We start from the raw sequence: 19,784 nt of genomic DNA on the forward strand, positions 1-19,784 counted from the left end.
GAGTTTTTGCCTCTCATGTTTGCTTCATTATCTAGGCCTGTCCCCACATATCCAGCAAATTTAAGTTTTGTAAGTTTTTGAACTATTAAATTAATTTTTTCTCCATTCAAGCTTTTAGTTGGAAGAAAACCTAAATACATTTCATGGATTTTAATGGTAACCTCATTGGGACTAGATTTGTCAATACCTTATCAAGAACATTATTTGTTTGATTTTATTGACATCAAGAGTGCTATTTAGATTTATAGAATAATACCTGGCTTGTTTAATTTCACTGACAATATGTCTCGTGTAAAAGGGTAATTATTTTCGTCTCAAGATTTTTTTTCCTAGATAATAAACTTTAGCTTAATTGTGTTTGAACACTCATTGAATATGCCTGTCCATTGGTTAGGTCAAACTGAGCAAGTAATTGAATTATTTGTGAAAAATAACCGTTATTGAAATTATAAAATGTGCCACTTTTACCGCGAAGGGCTAAACAACCTTGAATAAGCATTTCTAGTGTCACCACAATGCGCAGAAGCACACCTTAACAATATTTTTTGTTCAAGCTTACTAACATTAGGAGTGCAGAATTATGGAATAAATTAGTCTCCACAATAATAAGTCTTTGTGACTTATTACTGTGGAGATTGTTTTAGAATATTGTAATCACTGATGAAATTCAGTCCAAAATTTTTGGCTTTAAATATGGTTTTTTTGGTGTTCCATATATTTTATCTATTTTTATATAAAATATTCTTTGAAAGTTTCACCAAGGTGCATCAACAACGTTTAAAACTTTCTGTGCAAAAAGCACAGCCAAAACATTTGCTACTTAGATTTTGATAAAAAGGCTTTTAGCAATTTCTGCTATTTTAGGTCCTCTGATTTTATCAGAAGCTCTCTCCATGAATACAAATTTCCATCATATTGATGATCCAGTCTGTTTTATCCACCATATTCAACTGACCGTATCATATGCATTAATGCACACTTTTTTTTATTGTAAGATTATCTTTGAAAATAATCTCTTGCTTACTGTTTTATAGAAATTAAGTCTAAAATTGTAATCACTTTTTCAAAGTGCAAGGGGAAAAATACAGTAATAGCAGTTAATTTCATAGTTGTCCATAAATACAAAATGGAACTTATCAAGAATAAAGGAGGATTATATCAAACAAAAGTGGAGGTATTATTAGTATGTCACTACATCACACTTATCCATAATTGGCATTAAATAGCGCTGCTTGGTGAGCGTATGATGGTCAAGAGTATAATACATGAGTACCAAAATTTCAGTGAAAAATATTAAGCACTTTTATAAATGTCTATGTTTTTATTTATTATTTTTTATATTTTTTTTTTGGTCTATGTTTAGTCAATGTTTCTTAGTTTAGTAATTATCCTAGTTTGAGCAATATATGCTTAAAAAAAAAAAATCTTTAATATGAAGGAAAAATGTTGATAAAATGCATTTGATTTAAATTTTAGCAGTAGTAATATATTTTAAGCTTTGCAACAGACATATAATATATATATATGCAAGAAAAATAAAGAATATGTAAAAGATTAAATTAGCAGCATAAATTAATTTCCCTTCTCTATTCTAAAAACAGCAACATCTATTTCGAGAAAAATCTATGTCATATAACTCTTACGTAATTCTGGTGATGTAAACTGAATTAAAACTCAAGCAGCCAATAATAATTTTACAGAAATATTAACTATGCAATCAAAATGCTTTGAGAACCAAAACTAACTCAGTTTGACTTAAGATTTCATTCTGAACATTATGCACTTTTTCCCTACACTTTGCCTTAGCTGGACTGCAGTCTGCTTGCTTCTTCATTTTTGCTCCAAATCTATCAAAAATGTAAGCCTTTTGGAACAGGCACATTTAATGTGCCGACTTGTGTGTAGCCGCAATATGTTGCTGAAAATAATACTGAAGATTTAATCTGCCTTCGCCTCCAATTTCCTAGTCATTATGGATTAGCACTTCTACACCATCAAAATTCCTGCTCCTGGTCATTGCTTCTGAGTTTGAATATATTACATATATATATATATATATATATATTAAAATTGAATTTTTATTATTATTTTTATTTATTTATTTCTTAGGCAGTTCTTCTGAAAAGTTTAAATAAGTTAGTAGATGATATGGTAGATCACCCAACTTGGAGCTTATGTTTCCCTGGAATTCAGAAGGGCAACTTGCCTGATTTTCGACTAAAAAAGAGACTGAAAACAGCCTACAACACTCATTGCTTGTATGCTTCACTTCTAAATACATCATCAGCATGGACATCAGCTGCCCAATATCTATCTGTTACTGATGATACAGGTTGGAATACATTCCATAAAGGTTTCAGTTTCACATTATGGCTTAAACAAAATGACATGTCTTCAATTATTCCATCTGTTACATCAGACATAACAGAGAATTTCAAAAGTAAGTTATCTTTGCAAGTGTTTTTAGTGTGCTGTTTTAAATAACTGTATTGATATTGTTTCTATTTGTTTTCATTAAAATAAAAACAATTTTATATGAAGAAATACATTTTAATCAGTAATATATTGATCATTTTGTTCAATAAATATGAGCCATCTGACAGACAAATTGATGATTCCACTTTCAAAGAACTTCTGATCTTTTTTTCTGTAAGAAGTTTTTCAGGTGGAATTTGACACATTTATCTGAAAATTATAGTAGTCCATGATGAAAGTGGAATGCATGATAGTCATGGTGTAATTTTAGGATTAGATAGTGGATGTGGTATCCCTATCCAATGTCCAGTAGTTGCTGACAATTCATTAAACTTGTGTGTGGTTTGGCATGGTGATGATGGAATGCTTCTATAATTGACCAATTGCAGGAATTTCTGTTGTAAAGTGTCTTTCAGTTGTTAATTTTTGGCTGTATATACTGGAACTGATAATTCTGTTTCTTAGTAAAAGCTTAAAATAAAAAGTTCCCCTTAAACCTCCAATTTGATAACATAACCTTCTTTGATAAATATGAGGTTCTGATAATGTTTCAACTGGCTCAATAGGCTTAGACTGTGATTTTTACATTCAGTGTTACTGTAAGCAATTCATTTTTCATCATTTTACTATTGTATGATAATCTGCATCAATCAGTCCTTTAATTTACCAATTTCAGTCTACTAGAACAGGGTGTATCTTGAACTGGAAAATTGCCAGAATAAAATTTTCCGAACCAGTCTTCTGACATGTGTGTTCAGTTAGTGCATCATCACCATTCACAGCACAAATCTTGCAAATGCAGCTATTTTATCTTTGCACAGATAAATTAAGATGTGGTGAAAGTATTAATTTTTATCTTCCATCCTTCAACATAATATGCCTGCGTGAACATTCCACAGTTTTTATGCAGTTTATGTAAAATACATGCTACTATGTTAGTTTCCTCAATGTTTTCTCAAAAAGTTGTCAGATGACTTAAAACTGTCTGCATGCTATTATAGCTACTTTACAATTACTGTATTAAATATTCACCTGTAATATTTTGTTTGAGCTACAGGTTTGTGGATGTCTCTTACCAGGAAGAAATTGTCAATGTATTATAAATAAAAATGACACCCACAGGTATTGGGTAAAAGTTCATTAGTACACAAAGAAATATTACAAATTCCCAATATGATCTATAGTGTAAAAATTTAAATTCAATTTAATTCTTGTAGTTCTTTGCACACTTGAGTAACAACTACCTCTTCCTGACTACTGGAGCATATATATATATGGTGTTTAAGGGTTTCTGGAAGCTTCTGGGGGGGTACAGTTGTAGGCTTCAAAAGTTCATTCGTAAACTTAAAAAAAATTGCCATACTGTCTAGAAATCAGTAAATGTCATTCATTAACCTGGTGACAAGAAACAAACATTGATGCCAAGGCCTGTCAGGAGCATTTTTGAACTTATCCTATGTTCTAGTGTAGCTGTTTTAACAATATGAATGTCATTTGATTCAGAATTAAAATATCTATAATTCTATACAAGAATAAAACACTTACTTATGTATATAATATGTGGCCATAATTTCAGTTACTCGCAAAAGAAATCCTAAAACTATTACTTCAGTGCAAAAGTGAAAAAAATAATAAAATGCTAGAATGTATCACAACAAATATATAGTATATGAAGGAATTTAAATATTTACACAAATTTGTGATATTACCACCTCCTTAAGGGCAGTGCAATCCCTAAAACTAGAGACAACTAACCATCATAAAAGTGCAAGTTTATAGTAGTTTAGGAAAGGATTTTTTTTTGGGTATGAACTGAACAAACTGTACAGACTGAACCATTACATCATTCAGTTTGTTGATCACATGGAAAGGCCTTTCCTAGGATGTCTGCTGTAGGATACACAAAGAGACTTGATTTTCCTGTTTGAATTACTTTCCGTTGACTTGGCATTGTATCGTGTGTTCATTATTTTAATTGCTGAGTAATCCTTTCCCTGATGAGCCAATGTACTTAGTGAATCTTTTAGACATTGTCCAAATGAAGAAAACATGTCTGGTGGTATCAGCAAATGAAGATCTCTGTTAAAAATCTTTTGCAATGGAGAAAATTCAGTGTTTTTATGAATGACACATCTGTAAGCTAGTAGGAATGAAGGTAATTTTTGTTTCCAGTCCTGCTGGCTTTGGAGTGCAAACAGAGATGGGTGGTCCAATATTGTTTGATTCAGCTGCTGCACCATGCCATGCCATGGAAAGGAGTAGTTTAAGTCTTCTGAGTACTGAGAATTCTATATAATCTCTTAAATATGGTAGATGTAAAAATTTGTTTCTTGGTTAGAGTGAATAAGAAGAGGTATTTCAAATCAGAAAAATAAGTTTTCCATTAAAAGTTCTATAACAGTTGAAGCTTCAAGGGTCAAGGATGGCAGGTGATTAAGGACTTTGCAATAATTAAGCAAATAAAATACAAGTTTTCTTAATAAAACTAAGATTGTGTTGTTAAAAGTAACCTGTAGCACACTATGTGCATCAAACTAAGTTATACTTTTGACTGGAATAATGCTCGACACTCATATATTGGCACAACTAACTAAGCGAAAGGGGAGAAAATGTACGAGACATGAGGTAGGACAATGCAGAGAGAGAGAAAGGGCAATTTATCTTTATTTGATAACTTTTTAGAGTGGTGTAGTGTGTCGCTTAGAATTATATCATGTGCCATATGTTGCTGACACTTGTTGTATAGGATGTTTGAGTCGCATGAAATTGATAGCTGCTCAGTAGAATTAATCTAGAAAATGCTAAGGTCTTTTACTTTTTCTAGTTAGTTAAAGATTCTGATTTTAACTATTTCTTTAAAAAAGGTATTTAAAGCTTACCCATTTAATAAGGTGTAGGAATAGTGGTATAGTTCCAAAAATAAGTATGGCATTTTATCTCCCATGCTCAGTTGACTTTCCATATGATCTCCATATGCCTGTAGGCTTTTAATCAAAGGAAGGAATGATAACAGTTCTTGGAATTCAGACATTGTTAGTGTAAATTGTGCTTAATAGATATTTTATGCCAGGCATGGCCAAATTGTGGCTTGCTAGCTGCAAGATGCTCTCAGGCTCCTTAACTGCAGCTCGTGAACCACTTGAGGGTTTCTGCATTTTTGGAATACATTTGTAGTTCCAAACAGAAATCATGCAGTGACATGTACCTTCATCAATTAGTAAGTTTTTTTTTTAAATTAATTTATGTGTGTATTAATTTAGTCCATTTCAAATTGTCCATCGTGCAGTATTTATCAGAATAGCAAACAGCATAATAAAAATTCAATTTGTGAGAATTGTAATAGCCATTTCATTTAGACCAGATAATGATTATCAGGACTGCACACAAATAAATAAATAAATAAAAATGAAGCTAAGGTTTTTTAGAAAATAATGCACTGTAATTTTTTTTCCCTCAGATATTGTTTCATTTCATGCAGTTCTCCTTGCAATTCATATAGTCCCCCTGCTTCTCAATAACCATGGTTAAGTGCTTTGCTTTACTATGTAGGAACTGCTGTTTTCAGTCTTTGAAAGGTTTGAGAACTTGATAAGGAAACCTCTTATGCAGTCAACAGGAGGACTCTTTTCAAATAAGACACATGTTTAAGATTTGGTGGACTCGTATATAGATCTTGTGTTGGATGAAGGACATGTTATTCCTATATCCAACATAAGATGAAGGAACTTATGTTGGATGAAGGAACTTCTTATTAGTATTTGCTACATTCTTTTCATATCCATTTTTAAGCAAGCGAAGTGACTTTTGTGCTTTTTTCTGCAAAATGTTTGTAGACACTTGCAGTAATATGCTGCAGTCACACTTTTTTCACATGGAACTCTATCTTTGGTAATGACACCTTGGCAGTCCTAAGCAGAGATCATTATTTATTTCATCTATGTGCATGCCAAAAGTTTGGAGACGTGAGAATAATGGACTTCTCCATTGGACTGACCATAGTTTAATCTCTGGTCAAATGCCACTTAACCTCGTTTCATCAGATTATTCGAGAGAGATATCATTCATCTTTATTATCAAGTCTGATTAAAGTTGCATCAAGCAGTAGGGAAACTATAATGTGCAAACATTTTTGCCCCAATGTTTTTTTCAAAATATGGTATACTGATGTTAGTGACATTGTTGTATACTGATGTTAGTGACACTGATGTCTGAGGTATTTTTTTTTCCATGTTCCTTGATGATCTTCTTCCTTTCTACCCCGTTATCCAAGTATCACATTTACTTACTCTATTGATATTTTTTGTTCTACCTGACCTTGTACATCCTGACACATTCTTTACAAAAGAGAGTATCTTTCTGCATGAAATGAGTACTTCGATTTATTGCCTGAATACAGTAAATTTCGCACTGTGCACTGTAAAATTCTATTAGAATTTTTCTGCATAAATTTTCAATTTCTAAATGCGACATTTGATTTTCTGCGGCCATAGTACCTCATACCAGCAGAATACATTTCAAACTCTCATTACTTTTATATGCCACTGGAGACTTGCTTCTAAATGCCACTGGACAATCACTAGATACTTGTTTCTAAATGCCACTGTACATTCACTGGATACTTGTTTCTAAATGCCACTGGACATTCACTGGATACTTGTTTCTAAATGATACATTACAAACAAAAGTGTACATTTACAAATGTACAGTATTGTTTCAGACTTGCAACTGTAATTTACAAATATATACAACTTGTAGCACATATGGCATAATGTGTATAAACTGCATAAGAGAGAAAAAATGGAACTACAGAAAAAAGTTATATTCATTATGAACTAACAGCAAAATTGTTCGTTTTCAAACTATTGTGTGTCCTTAATGATATTTAATTGTACTTGACAATCTTCTTTCTGCTCAATCCACAGTGTAAATTTTTATGAGATCATTAGTCATAGTTCTAATTAAGTCTCTCATAATATATCAGAAAATATCCATCATTAGTAAAAATTTGAGTAAGATTCTGTCAGATACACCTTCTGGCCGAAATTTTGACACAAATATTAGTATTAATATTCCTTTGCATAGTTGATCCTCCTATCTATTCTGCTGCCCAGTTACATGTAGCTCACGAAACTTTGTTTTTATTGTCCTATTTGGAGTTTTCATGATGAAGTCGATGCTGAGATTGCAACTGCATCCCTCAGGTTTTAGTGCTTCTGCTCTGCGTAATAATTTTTATGAACCTACTTTTATTGGTATCATAATGATGTATTTCAGATTTTTCAAGGAAATACTGCAGTTATGTATCATTTTTAATTTACATTTTAGTCTCGAATTCCTGAATTCCTTCAAATTTGAATTCCTAAAAATTTTTAATTCTGCGAATATCAGATTTCCCAATCTTTCAAATGAATATAAGATGAAGAAAAAGAAAAAAAAAAGCTTTCAATATTAAGTTTTTAAATCGAGTTTGATTAAAAATATATGAATGCATTTCAAAAAATATTTATGTTTATTAAAAGATGCTAATAAAATTTGGTAAATGAAATACATGATTAAAAATTTGAATCTTAAGTTTCATTTTCTCAGTATAATTTGATAAACTTATTTGAGTAGCAACTCAAATTTCAATTAACAGTTCAAAATTTAGCAACCATAGCTGAATGGCCCAACAGTTAAGACAACAGGAGTCAAGTTCATATCAAAGTGTTGCTATACCAAGCCATAAGTTCTTAAAAAGATCCAGGAGCTATTTGTAGTAGGTTATTTGTGTCTACAATTATCGAGATGATACGAGAGTTGATTTTGAGAATTTTTGAAAAAATGCAGTGCATCGATTACTGACAATTTTGAATGTTTGGATACCATACTGAAACAATGTGGCACTTAGAAACATCATAGGGTAAATTTTGTAAATCAAATGCCAGTAAAATTTCAAGAATCATGTTAATTTTTTGGCAATTTAATGACTCACCAAAAAAAAAAGAGTCTTTCAAAATACCAGTCTTTTTTGGTGTTTGAAACATGAGACTGGAGTTTTCAAAATTTTCAATTGAGACGTTTGGCAATTTCTTTTCCTAAGATTTGAATAATAAAAACACCAAGATTCAAGTCTTGAAAATTTAAACTTTTTTGAAGATTTGCTAGATCTGAGAATTTCAGCATTTCATCCTTATAAGAAAATGTAACTGATAATCCAATCCCCATGAATTATTTAGGGCTAAGTTATCTTTGCATGTCGGTCCTCATATGAATACAGGAAAAACTAAATTGTTATTTTATCAGAGTCCTAAAAAAGTTTACAGCTTATTTTCAAACAGTATTTTGAAGAGTACCATATTTTGTAGAGTACCATATATTAAATACCATATTTTAGGATCTTGTATATGAGCCAATTTCATATAGAAAGACTTTATTAGAAGGTATCTCTCTCCTTTGGCATATAATCCTCATCTGCTTTACCAAATTCAAGCAAAGCTTTCTCAAATATTGCTATGTCTGTCGCACATTTTTCTTTCCAGAGGAATTTATATTAGATAAGAATAAAGGAAAATCGCTGGATCTATTTTTAAAACTAATGCTTTGTTCTTCACTCAAATGAAAAGCCATTATTTACGTTGTCTTGCAAAGACAATTAAAATTTTGTCTTTTTGTTACTTGTGCTAATCCCATTCAACAATTATAAATGGGAGGAGAAGGAAACATAACCAGAAGAAGTGCTTGTGCTTGGTTTTATGCATGAAATGCCCACTTGCAACATAATGGTAGTTTCAGATTTGTGTATCATAGGAAATTTTTTTCTGAATATAGAGTGGAGAAATAAAAGATAATATTTATATTTATACGCAACCATATTAATTACACAAAAATACTCATTAATTTACTTTAAAAGTTTTTTTATGAAAATCTGTTTCATTACTTTTAAGGGTACATGGAACATCTCAACAGGAGAAATGAAGCAGTTTTTGTAAAATATTCAGCAACATATGTTTTATTTAAAAATGCAGATATAATTGCGATTTTTTTCACAGTAAATATACATATTTCAGCTTATATTTAAATAAAAAGAATTTAGTTAGATGCATAAATTAGTTTGCTAGAGATAATTAACTTTTTATATAGCTACATGAAATTTTTTTAAGAATATGCCTGTTCCTTACACATTTCTGAAAACCTATTGAGTTTATCACCTTAAAATTTGGTATGGTAACCGAAAATATAGTATTTGACCATAATAAAAAGCAATTTTCAATTTGGTTAAAAAATTTAATTAAATTTAAGTTGCTAAAAAATTCAGATAATTTCAAAATATTTTTCATTATTTTCAAAAGTTTTCCCATTCAAATCTACAGTGTTACTTATAAAAAAAGAAGTTAGTTGTACAACGTAGGAAAGTTTAAATACTCTCTACCTTAAATAGGTTTTTAGGAAAATGTACTGAAGCATTTAAAAAATACATTATGAGAAAAAGTCAAAAAATTGTATGCATATCCACAATGCTTACAGTGTACTATTTTAAAACTTTTCTGCACCATAATCATTTTGTTTTAACATTTCTGCATCAATTGTTCTCTGTTTTATCATTTTAATTTTCACTCTGACTGATTTAGAGAGCTTTTAGAAACCTAAGGATGCTTCTCAAACATGAGCCTTATCAAATATTTTCAATGAATATTTCATATTATGGCCCGGTTCAAGTCCCAAATATTTTGGAACATTTGTGCGGTTGTAAGCCCTATCGTTAAAACAAAACTACAGCATCTAAAACACCTATTATCAAATTAGATATTGAGACAAAAACAGTTTTAGGTAAGCGTTCCTATAAACAATGGTTAAAACCCTCATTTGGCTTCTGAGTTCTACCATGTGTGCATTTGCACAAAAGTTTTCTGTCCAAAAAATGAAGAAATGTATCAGAAAAATGTAAGTTTGGCCACTCTAGAAAGAAGGGGAATGAATCATAGGGTAAAGTAAAAAGAAGATCTACTCTTTTTAGTGAGCAAGAATGCTGAAAATCGGCAAAAACTTACGTAGGGGTACGTGGCACTGTTTGTTTACATTTTTAAATACCATATTTTAGGATCTTGTATATTCCAAACTGTACAAATTATATATTTATCAAATTATCTGAATTTGCTCTGTTTTTTAAGACTATAATTGGGAATTCTAAAATGTGAACCATTTTATGTTTCATGTGCCCTTAAAACTATTTAAGTAAGGTATTGTGACTTTAAGGAAATCTAATTGTGACTCTCGGAAGTTACTGAATCCTAATATGCAGCTCCTACTGTCCTGAAATTTGGTTTCCTTTTCTTCCTGTTACATTTGCATACTTTAGATTCACTTATGAAAATTATACAGATATTTTGTTAAAGTAGTCCAGATAGCTCTCACATTTTTAAACGTTGCAAAGCAGTTTCATGATTTTTATTACACTTCTAACAATATTTTAAAGCAAATTTCTTATTCTTTTTTAATTTTGATTATGAAAGGTTCTGAACAAAGCTTTGATTTTCAGTCCGTAAATTTTGTGATCAATGTGTATATTTTTCTTATGTTTTGGCATTTATTATTTTAGATGAGGTGAATTACAAGGTTATGCAAGGTTTAAATGTATCAAGAGATGCTGTATTTTGTTTTCCGCTAAGTGATTTTTTTTAACAAAAATATTTCCATCCTTTCTTTTTAATTTTCAGATTTTAATGAAGAAGCATGTGTAGCTGAAATAAATGAAGTGTATCATATTGTGTCACTGGGTTCTGACAAACTGCTAATGGAATTATGGTTTGGAAAAAATTATGGAGATATTATTGTCAGGTACAAAATTTTCCCCCCTTTGTAAGACAAATTTTCATGTATATAAAATTTTGGATTATAATTCCTTATATTTTGAGATTATCTATTTAATAGTGAGATTAATAGGCATGCAGTCTGAAGCAAGATTAACAGTTAATTTTTACATTATTGTAATAAACTTTCGCAATTAGGTTTGGGAAATATATATATATATATATATTTTCTTCCCATCATAGAATAAATAAAACTACAATTACAACCGCTGTATTTTCATGGAATGATTGGAAACCTCTATTATAATTCTGAAATTTCATTACAAATTTAATGTGGATTCATGTAAATTTATTTAACTATGTATAGCTGCATTTATTACTGCTATTTGGAGGATTGCATGCAATTTGGAAAATATCTGATATAATTATAGAGTTTAATTGATTAATGCTGATATATATTCATACATTAAAAACAGATTTATTTATCATTAATTAGATGCTACTGTTCCTCCTGTTTATTCTTTAGAGTTTTTGTTTCTTTCCACCCCCAGGTTTATCTACTAATATTTATTTTAAGTTACTTGCATATATTTAAAAGATATGCATTAGTTAGGTGGATAACTAAAGTTTTTCTGCGTATTTTTTCCTCTTTGAAAAATGTATAAAATACTTTTTGAATAAAAGTGTGTATTCATTCAGAATAATTGTTATATATTTCAATTCTTATTTAAGGATGGTGAGTTACAGTAATGGTGAAGTTACATGCCTGGCAAAAACAGTTTGCAAATCATTGCTGCAAGATTGTGTTTGGCATCATGTTGCTATAAATTATTCTGAAGATACTGATAAATCAGTTGTCAGCAGTAAGGTATTGTAAAACGTTATAATTTCAAAGGGTAGTTTAAAATACTGGGATAATATTAAAAATAAAAGCATTTTCACACACTTTTTGATTAATAATTTTTTGTTACTGTTTAAGTAATATATTTTTTATAGTTTTTCAAGAAAATTTCTGAAGTGTTTTTAGTTTTTATGTATGTCATTTAAGACTTGTATGATTTTTTTTCATGACTATATTGCTAAGAAATGATTATTATTAAGTGTAGAATTGGTCAAGTGTAAAATTCACGTAACTGGAAAAGGGCAGGAGTACCTGGAATTTTTTTTTAAGACTGACATGCCTAGGATCTTCATAAACTTTGTTATACTAATTATTATTAATATGTAAACAACCTGAATGAGGTTTTAACATGTGGTTCTCTTTCTCATTACTTCCACAAGAAAAGTAAACTAAAAATCTAAAATATAATTGCATTTGAGATACAGAGGCCAAATTTTCATATTTTTTATTTATAGTGCTGACGATTTTGTAACCTCATACCTACAAGATTTGTTAAAACCATTCAAAGACATCCTTATTATTTTTTCATTTGGAGATTCATTCCAGAGTTTATAGCAGTGTTTCATTATCAGTGAAGCGAAATAGAATAAAACTGGAGCAACATTTCTCTAAGTGGACTCTTTGGAGTATTTGAATTACCTAGGAGAGTGCTAGGAATCTGAGATGATGGGGGCTTTCAGCTTCAAAATCTACAGTAGTAATAATTTCATAAGATCAGACATGATTTACATAATAGCTTCCATATGTTATATGTTGTTTTAAATTACCAGACATTTGAAATTTAATGCACTAGTTGAGAATAACCTCTACTGTTGGTCATTTAGCTCGTCTCATTATTGAGAATGTTGCTGAAGGTTCGCTACACAAGGCCACTGAATCATATCTAAGAAAAAGAAGAAGTTTCATTTCAATTTTGATGGAAAACACTCCGGAAGACAGATCTGAGGGTCTCGCATCCCACTTAATCAATCATAATGGTTCTCGAGAGCACTTTTGACTCATTTTGTGTGTTCCTATTCTACACAGATACTATGATCTTGCACACTTCTAAACCTTCTCCAAGATTCAAGCCTAAGCCCAACAATATAGGAGCCAGGAATGCTAACCTTTGTACTGATCAGGGTTGCTCAACATATTATATACAAAATAGTATTATGCTTTGCATTCGAGTCCCTATGCCTATTATCAGGTTTAATGGGATGATGTTTTAGTGTTGTTATGTCAGCTTTTGAGAAAATTATAACTGTTGAAGCATTATGTATGATTTACACTAACCAATCTTAATACAGAAATGCTACTAATTTTCCATTAAGCTCATCAATCCCGTTAATTAAATATTAAAATGTTATTATTATTGCTATAATGCTAGTAGTATTAAATTGTATTATTATTATTTTATGATTATTGCATGCATGCATAAATTTTTATCACAAATGAATTAAAATATTTTGTTTCTCATTGTTTGTGTTACTAGTTTTTCCAAAGAAATAATTAACACCACATAAATCTGTATTTTTACTTTAATTAAAGTAGTTATTTAGACATTGCTACTGGGGCAGAAATAAAACTAAACTGTGAAAACATATACAGTCAAAAGTCGTTAATCCGGACACATCGGGACTTCGGCGATTCCGGATTATCGATTTTTCCGGATTATAGATCATCAGTTTAAATCTGTTAAGATGGCATGCAGAAATTATGAAATTAAAAATATGAAACCGTAATTTATGAAATAAAGAACAATTATGATCTAAAGGGTATCAAAATTTACAAAAAAAAAAAAAAAAAGCTTAATATTTATTTGTTTACTTTATTAAACATTTTTTTCAATGTAAGTTGTTTAAGTCGCTTCGTTTTTTTATGTGGTAATACATTCTCTTTAATTCTATAAACAGACATAATTTCTTGTTCAGTTACAAAGTTCCACTCTTCAAGTCCAATAATTGCTGTGTCGAGAATACCGACTAATTTGCCAATCGAAATTTTTTCATTTTCAATAACCTCTGTTACTTTCTTCGCTATCCGAAGCGAATTATAATGATGAGGAATTTGATTTAAATCATATCAAAGACGGAGTACATCGAGATAAAATACTACATTAAGTAAGGAATTATAAGCCAAATAAAATAAAAACATCTGCCCTGAAGATAAGGATAGTGCTGACAGATCAATTTCCAATTCATTGCACACCCCTGCGTTAAAGATAAACAAAGTTTAGATAAACAAATGTTAAAGTTTAGATAAACAAAGGATATGCCTTTATCCATTTATTGCAGCAATTCCACTTTTTGTTTAATGGACTTCGAAACATACTTTCGCTTTGTAGATCCTTTACATATTAGTAAATCTATATCAGAAATTCTTTTTGACATAATCGAAAGTTCAAGCTTACTTTTATAAAATTGCTCTAACAGTCTGCAAAAAATAATAAGCCAAATCCAATTCGAATATTAAGGAATAACGCAATCTGCAACATTAACTGAATTAGATAATTTTAGCTTAGCTTATACCGTCCATTATACATTAAACGCGCATTCGTAAACGTATTTTGAGCACACGCATATTCACAGCCATAAAGGTCTTACGAGCATGCGTCAACAGGATGCATGCGCAGAAAGTATGTAGCTTTGAGGTCCGGATTATGGGTGTCCGAATTAACGACTTTTGGCTGTAAATAAAATTTAAGCGTTGCCTATGAAAAATCATATTAACAACATTTTTTCATAGAAACCTAGCTACAAATAAAATAGCTGCTTCCATGGAAGAACCACACTCTATTTTAATTGTGTTGATTATAAAGTTTATGAATTTGTGGTCGTGAATATATGACTTAAAATATATGAATTCTTTGTCATTTGAAATGTTATTCTATTATCTTGATTAAAATATACATAAAATGTTTTTAATATCATGACAAAAGATCCTCAGAATGTGCAAATTTTGTTACTTTAACTCTTTTATCATTTTATCGTAATAGTTAATTGAAATTTTCTGACTTGCTTTACAAACATTTTGCTATTCATTGTTATTAATACCATTTTTTGTGCTTCACTTCACATTATCTCTGTACTTTACACTGTTAAAAGCAACTTGTGAATTTCTCAGTCTAGGTTGCAGTACATTAAAAATGCTTTCTTCGTCTCTTCATTACTGGTGCCTAAATCTTTAGCCTCCTTTGTGACTGCATCTGCATTCAACAAGAATGAAAATGTTAATAATACTGTACTTGTTTATAATGTAGCAATGTTTTACACAAATTTATCCAGTGTTTGTGAGCAAGAACAAAATTAGAAGTATGGACAATCAGAGTAAGCATTAATAGTTAGGAAGGGGAATACTTTAAATGCAAAGCATATTCTGCTAGTTTTAGATGATACATTTTGCCCAACCACATGAATATATGCTGTAATATGAAACTGCATTAAAATTGGATCACCGAGAAAGGAAGGTCATAGAAATTTGAAACTTGAATCATTAGAATTATGTGAAAATAATAAAAATTTTTAATAAAATATTAAAATTATTTCAATTTATTCAATATTGAATATGACTGTATAGTTAGTTCATAGCTTGTAAATCATCAGTCCTCATTTTCTTCAGATATCCTTATTCTGTATTATCTGTACACAACTGTACTGAGAGCCTCCTGTAATATTTCTTCATGTTCCTGGTGATGAATCTAATAGATATTAGAAGGGATGTAGAATTAGCAGGGAAAATGAACTTTCATATTTTGAATTGAATTCAGTGTCTTGATGATGCAATGTAGTAGCAATAAGTAGCATTATGCACTATTTTCCAACATCTATCTTACAATCTGATAGTTTTACTTGATCCATAAATAAGGGTATAGCTATATGGGCATTTATATACATATATATAATTTGCGAGTAGGATCTTAACTTTCGAGAATTTAGTGATAAAGGTAGTTTTTCTGAGCTCTTGGATTTTAGTTGACGATAGAAACAACTAGTCCAGATTTGTTTATGCTGTTGCAAATTCTGAATTTCTGTGCTAATGTTTTGTATGAAAGTAAACTGTAATCTTATCTCATCTACATTATAAATGTCTTTTATAGTCTTTTAGTTAGTGTAGTAAACTTTCAGTTAATTGTTTCTGAGTTCACTGCTGCACATTCTCCATTCATTAAACTATTGGAGATATCCTGTGAAAATGATGCATTTTCAATTAAATTTAGTGCTTTTCAAATATCCTTTTTTTTTTTTTTTTTTTTTTTAAATCTGTGATCATCTTTCTCTTAATTGGTATATTTGAAAGTTGTCGCTGATTAAACCACTGTAAAAGAACTCTCAGCAAATTTTGCAGATTGAACTTGAAAGTTTTTCATTAAGTTCATTGGATTAAAAATGTTCTTCAATATTCTTGCATCTGTAAGTAAGTATAATCAATGTGGAAAATGGTAACTCATATTAGATCCTTTTTCTTGTTTGTGTGTGTGTTGGGTGTTATTATCTACTTGTTTTAGAATTTCCATTTTATCTTTAAAGGCCTTTCTTTTGTATGATGCCATCTCATATGTGAAGAGTGATGTATGTAATCCGGGCATGTATCATAGGCACCTGTAACAAGGAACTTCTGTTTTCTGATCTGCATTAGAAACTGTAAAGCTTGGCCTTCTTGGGTAATATTAAACTAGACCAAAAACTCTAAAGACTAAATGAGAATTTTCACTATGTCTTTTAAGAGACTGGGAAATGGTCTAAAGGACCCTGTTATTAACTCAAAAGTTTAACAGATGACACCAACTCTTTCTTACAGAAGCCAACGGTTATGGCTTTAATCAAAGGTAATGCATTAATTAAAACTAATGAGAGTAAATTAGCCTAATGACTGCATAACTGGAATAACATGCAAATTGGTTCTGATCTAAGTTTGGCATAAACAAGCCTAATGGTGAGAATATCTCAATGCTGCAGAATACTATTCACAAGAGAATCAAATTAGCAATATGGCCTTCAAGCAGGCAGAACATGATCTGAATCTACCCTCTAAAACCGTTCTTTAAATAGTCTCTTGTATCTTCCTCATTTGAATATCATATGAACTAGAATTTACATTCTGGCAGGAAAATGGAAATGAGGGCGATAAGGCAGAAAATTAACATAAAATAACAGTTAAGATGCAACACGCTGAACAAATACTAATTCAGAAGTCAAATAACTAAAATCAGCATTATATTTTCAAATTTTCACAGGACTAGTTTTGATGATTTTATCGAACCACCATTGTCAGCTGCAAAAGCGTAAATGAAAACGCTTTTGAAAACTAGTCCTGTGAAAATTTGAAAATATAACACTGATTTTTGTTGTTTGACTTCTGAATTAGTATAAAATAACAGGTTAGAAATTTAAACAGGAACTCTGCAAATAATGGCTGCAACAGCTTTCAATCTAAATTACTGGAAGCAGATGTATGTAGCTTTTCGTGTGACAAAAATACTTCCCTTCTGAATCAAACAGGGCTTTCATTATCTACATAAAAATAGATATGTAAAATGAGACTGTCTTTGTAGTCTCATTTTCATATCAGTGTACGAAGAATGCAATTTGTTTCCCCTCTAATAATAGCCTAAGGACTGTTGAAAGTTAATTTCTTTGTAAGGTTTCATTTGAAAATTTAATTCTTTTGTTATAATGGAAAAAGACAGATATTTAAATAGGGTGGCTCAAAGTTATTCCCCTATCTTGCCATGATCAACTGGAGAAGGAATTGATGGTTCACTTGGAAAAAAAAAATTGGGTACCTATGAATCCTGCGGCTTTGGAAAATGTAACATGCGACTGCAAGCAGCATTTGCAGGGTTAAGACTTGATTTTGAGGAAAATATGGAAAAAGCTCAAAATTTCCTTAAGCCGAATGGCTGTTTTTAAGAGAAATAGATAACATGAAATCCCTCCAGATGGGAAAATATGTAGAAATGAAATTTAAGCGGAACTCAATAATGTAAACTGCAACTGTTCTACCATTATTTTAATAGCATTAAATTTATTTTCAAATTGAATCATGTCAGTGGGAAAAGGTAAGTTTGCAATAATACATTTTGTAAACAATTTGCTACTGTATATGCTACTTTATATTATAAACTGACTAGTGTACCTAGAATATTGCTGATAAACTATCCCTTGGGCATTAACATTTTTATGAATTACTGAAGATGTTTTGAAGTAACAGAGTATAATATGCTAGACAATCTAAAAATTATTAGTCATAAAACATAATTTGCTAGAGTTACATATGAAAAGAATGCATTATGAAATAATTAAGAAACCAGATAAAACTGAATGAATTAAATAAGAAAAATGTTTGATAATAATATTACAGTCAAAAGTCATTAATCCAGATGCCCATGATCCGGATCTCAAAGCTACAAACTTTCTGTGCATGCGTCAACGCATAATGCATTGATGAATGTGCATATGCGTTCATGCATATGCACATGCATCGATGCATTATGCGTTGACGCATGCACAGAAAGTTTACTTTTACACATGCGCAGAAGTAATACCTTTACACATGTGCATATGTGTGTACGCATGCACATTTAATGTATAACGGACAGTATAAGCAAAGCTAAAATTATCTAAATATCTATTTCAGTTAATGTTGCAGATTGCGTTGTTCCTTAATCTTCAAATTGGATCCGGCTTATTATTTTTTGCAGACTGTTAGAGCAATTTTACAAAAGTAAGCGTGAACTTTCAATTATGTCAAATAGAATTTCCGATGCTGGATACTGCCAAAGGATCTACAAAGCGAAAGCATGGTTCGATGTCCATCAAACAAAAAGTGGAATTGCTGCAAAAAATGGATAAAGGCATATCCTTTGTTTTTCTAACCATTCCGAAATCTGTTTATCAATTTCACGCTGCTCTGTGGGGGAGGGGGGGCGTTGCGGCGCTCAATGAACTAGAAGTTGATCTGTCAGCACTAGCCTTATCTTCAGGGCAGATGTTTTTATTTTATTCAGCTTATAGTTCCTTACTAAATGTAGTATTTCATCTTGATGTACTCCGTGTTTGATATGATTTAAATCAAATTCCTCGTCATTATAAGCATCATGAATACACATCAAATAGTTTTCTGGTTGCAATTTTCTAATTTCAACTATGCGTAATGTATGTTTTACATTGAAAAGTTTTACATTGAGTGCATTGAAAGAAATTTTTAATAAAGTAAACAAATAAATATTAAGCTTTTTTTTTTTGTAAATTTTGATACCCTTTAGATCATAATTGTTCTTTATTTCATAAGTTATGGTTTCATATTTTTAATTTTATAATTTCTGCATGCAATCTTACCAAATTTAAACCGATGATCTATGATCCAGAAAATTCGATAATACGGAATCGCCAAAGTCCGGGCGAGTCCAGATTAAAGACTTTTGACTGTACTACTAATAGTAATGAGCGTTCATGTGGATTAAATTCTTTGAATGTTTCGAAAACAACCTGTATGTCACGTAGAGGTAGAATGAAAAAAAAAATCATTTGACATCCAGAAAATTTAATATTGCGGATTAATATTAGTTAAAAGACATATTACAAGCAAATGTAGACTCAGTGATGATATAAATTTATAGAAGTATCTGTATTTTTTATTTA

General features: G+C 30.6%; 1 protein-coding gene across 5 annotated transcripts in view; it reads left to right on the forward strand.

Annotated features, from left to right (window-relative positions):
- mv (lysosomal-trafficking regulator mauve) overlaps window positions 1-19,784 on the forward strand; it is a 284,054-nt gene that overhangs the window by 102,147 nt on the left and 162,123 nt on the right. For all 5 annotated transcript variants that reach the window (XM_085813916.1, XM_085813918.1, XM_085813920.1 and 2 more), the window contains exons 13-15: window positions 2,110-2,440; window positions 11,169-11,289; window positions 11,994-12,129. In XM_085813916.1, coding sequence (XP_085670042.1) covers window positions 2,110-2,440; window positions 11,169-11,289; window positions 11,994-12,129 — 588 coding nt within the window. The remainder of the gene's footprint in view (window positions 1-2,109; window positions 2,441-11,168; window positions 11,290-11,993; window positions 12,130-19,784) is intronic.

This window comes from Stegodyphus dumicola, chromosome 3 (assembly GCF_044657685.1).
Source record: "Stegodyphus dumicola isolate Sdum_Otavi_A_Nest chromosome 3, ASM4465768v1".
NCBI classification, from domain to species: domain Eukaryota; kingdom Metazoa; phylum Arthropoda; class Arachnida; order Araneae; family Eresidae; genus Stegodyphus; species Stegodyphus dumicola.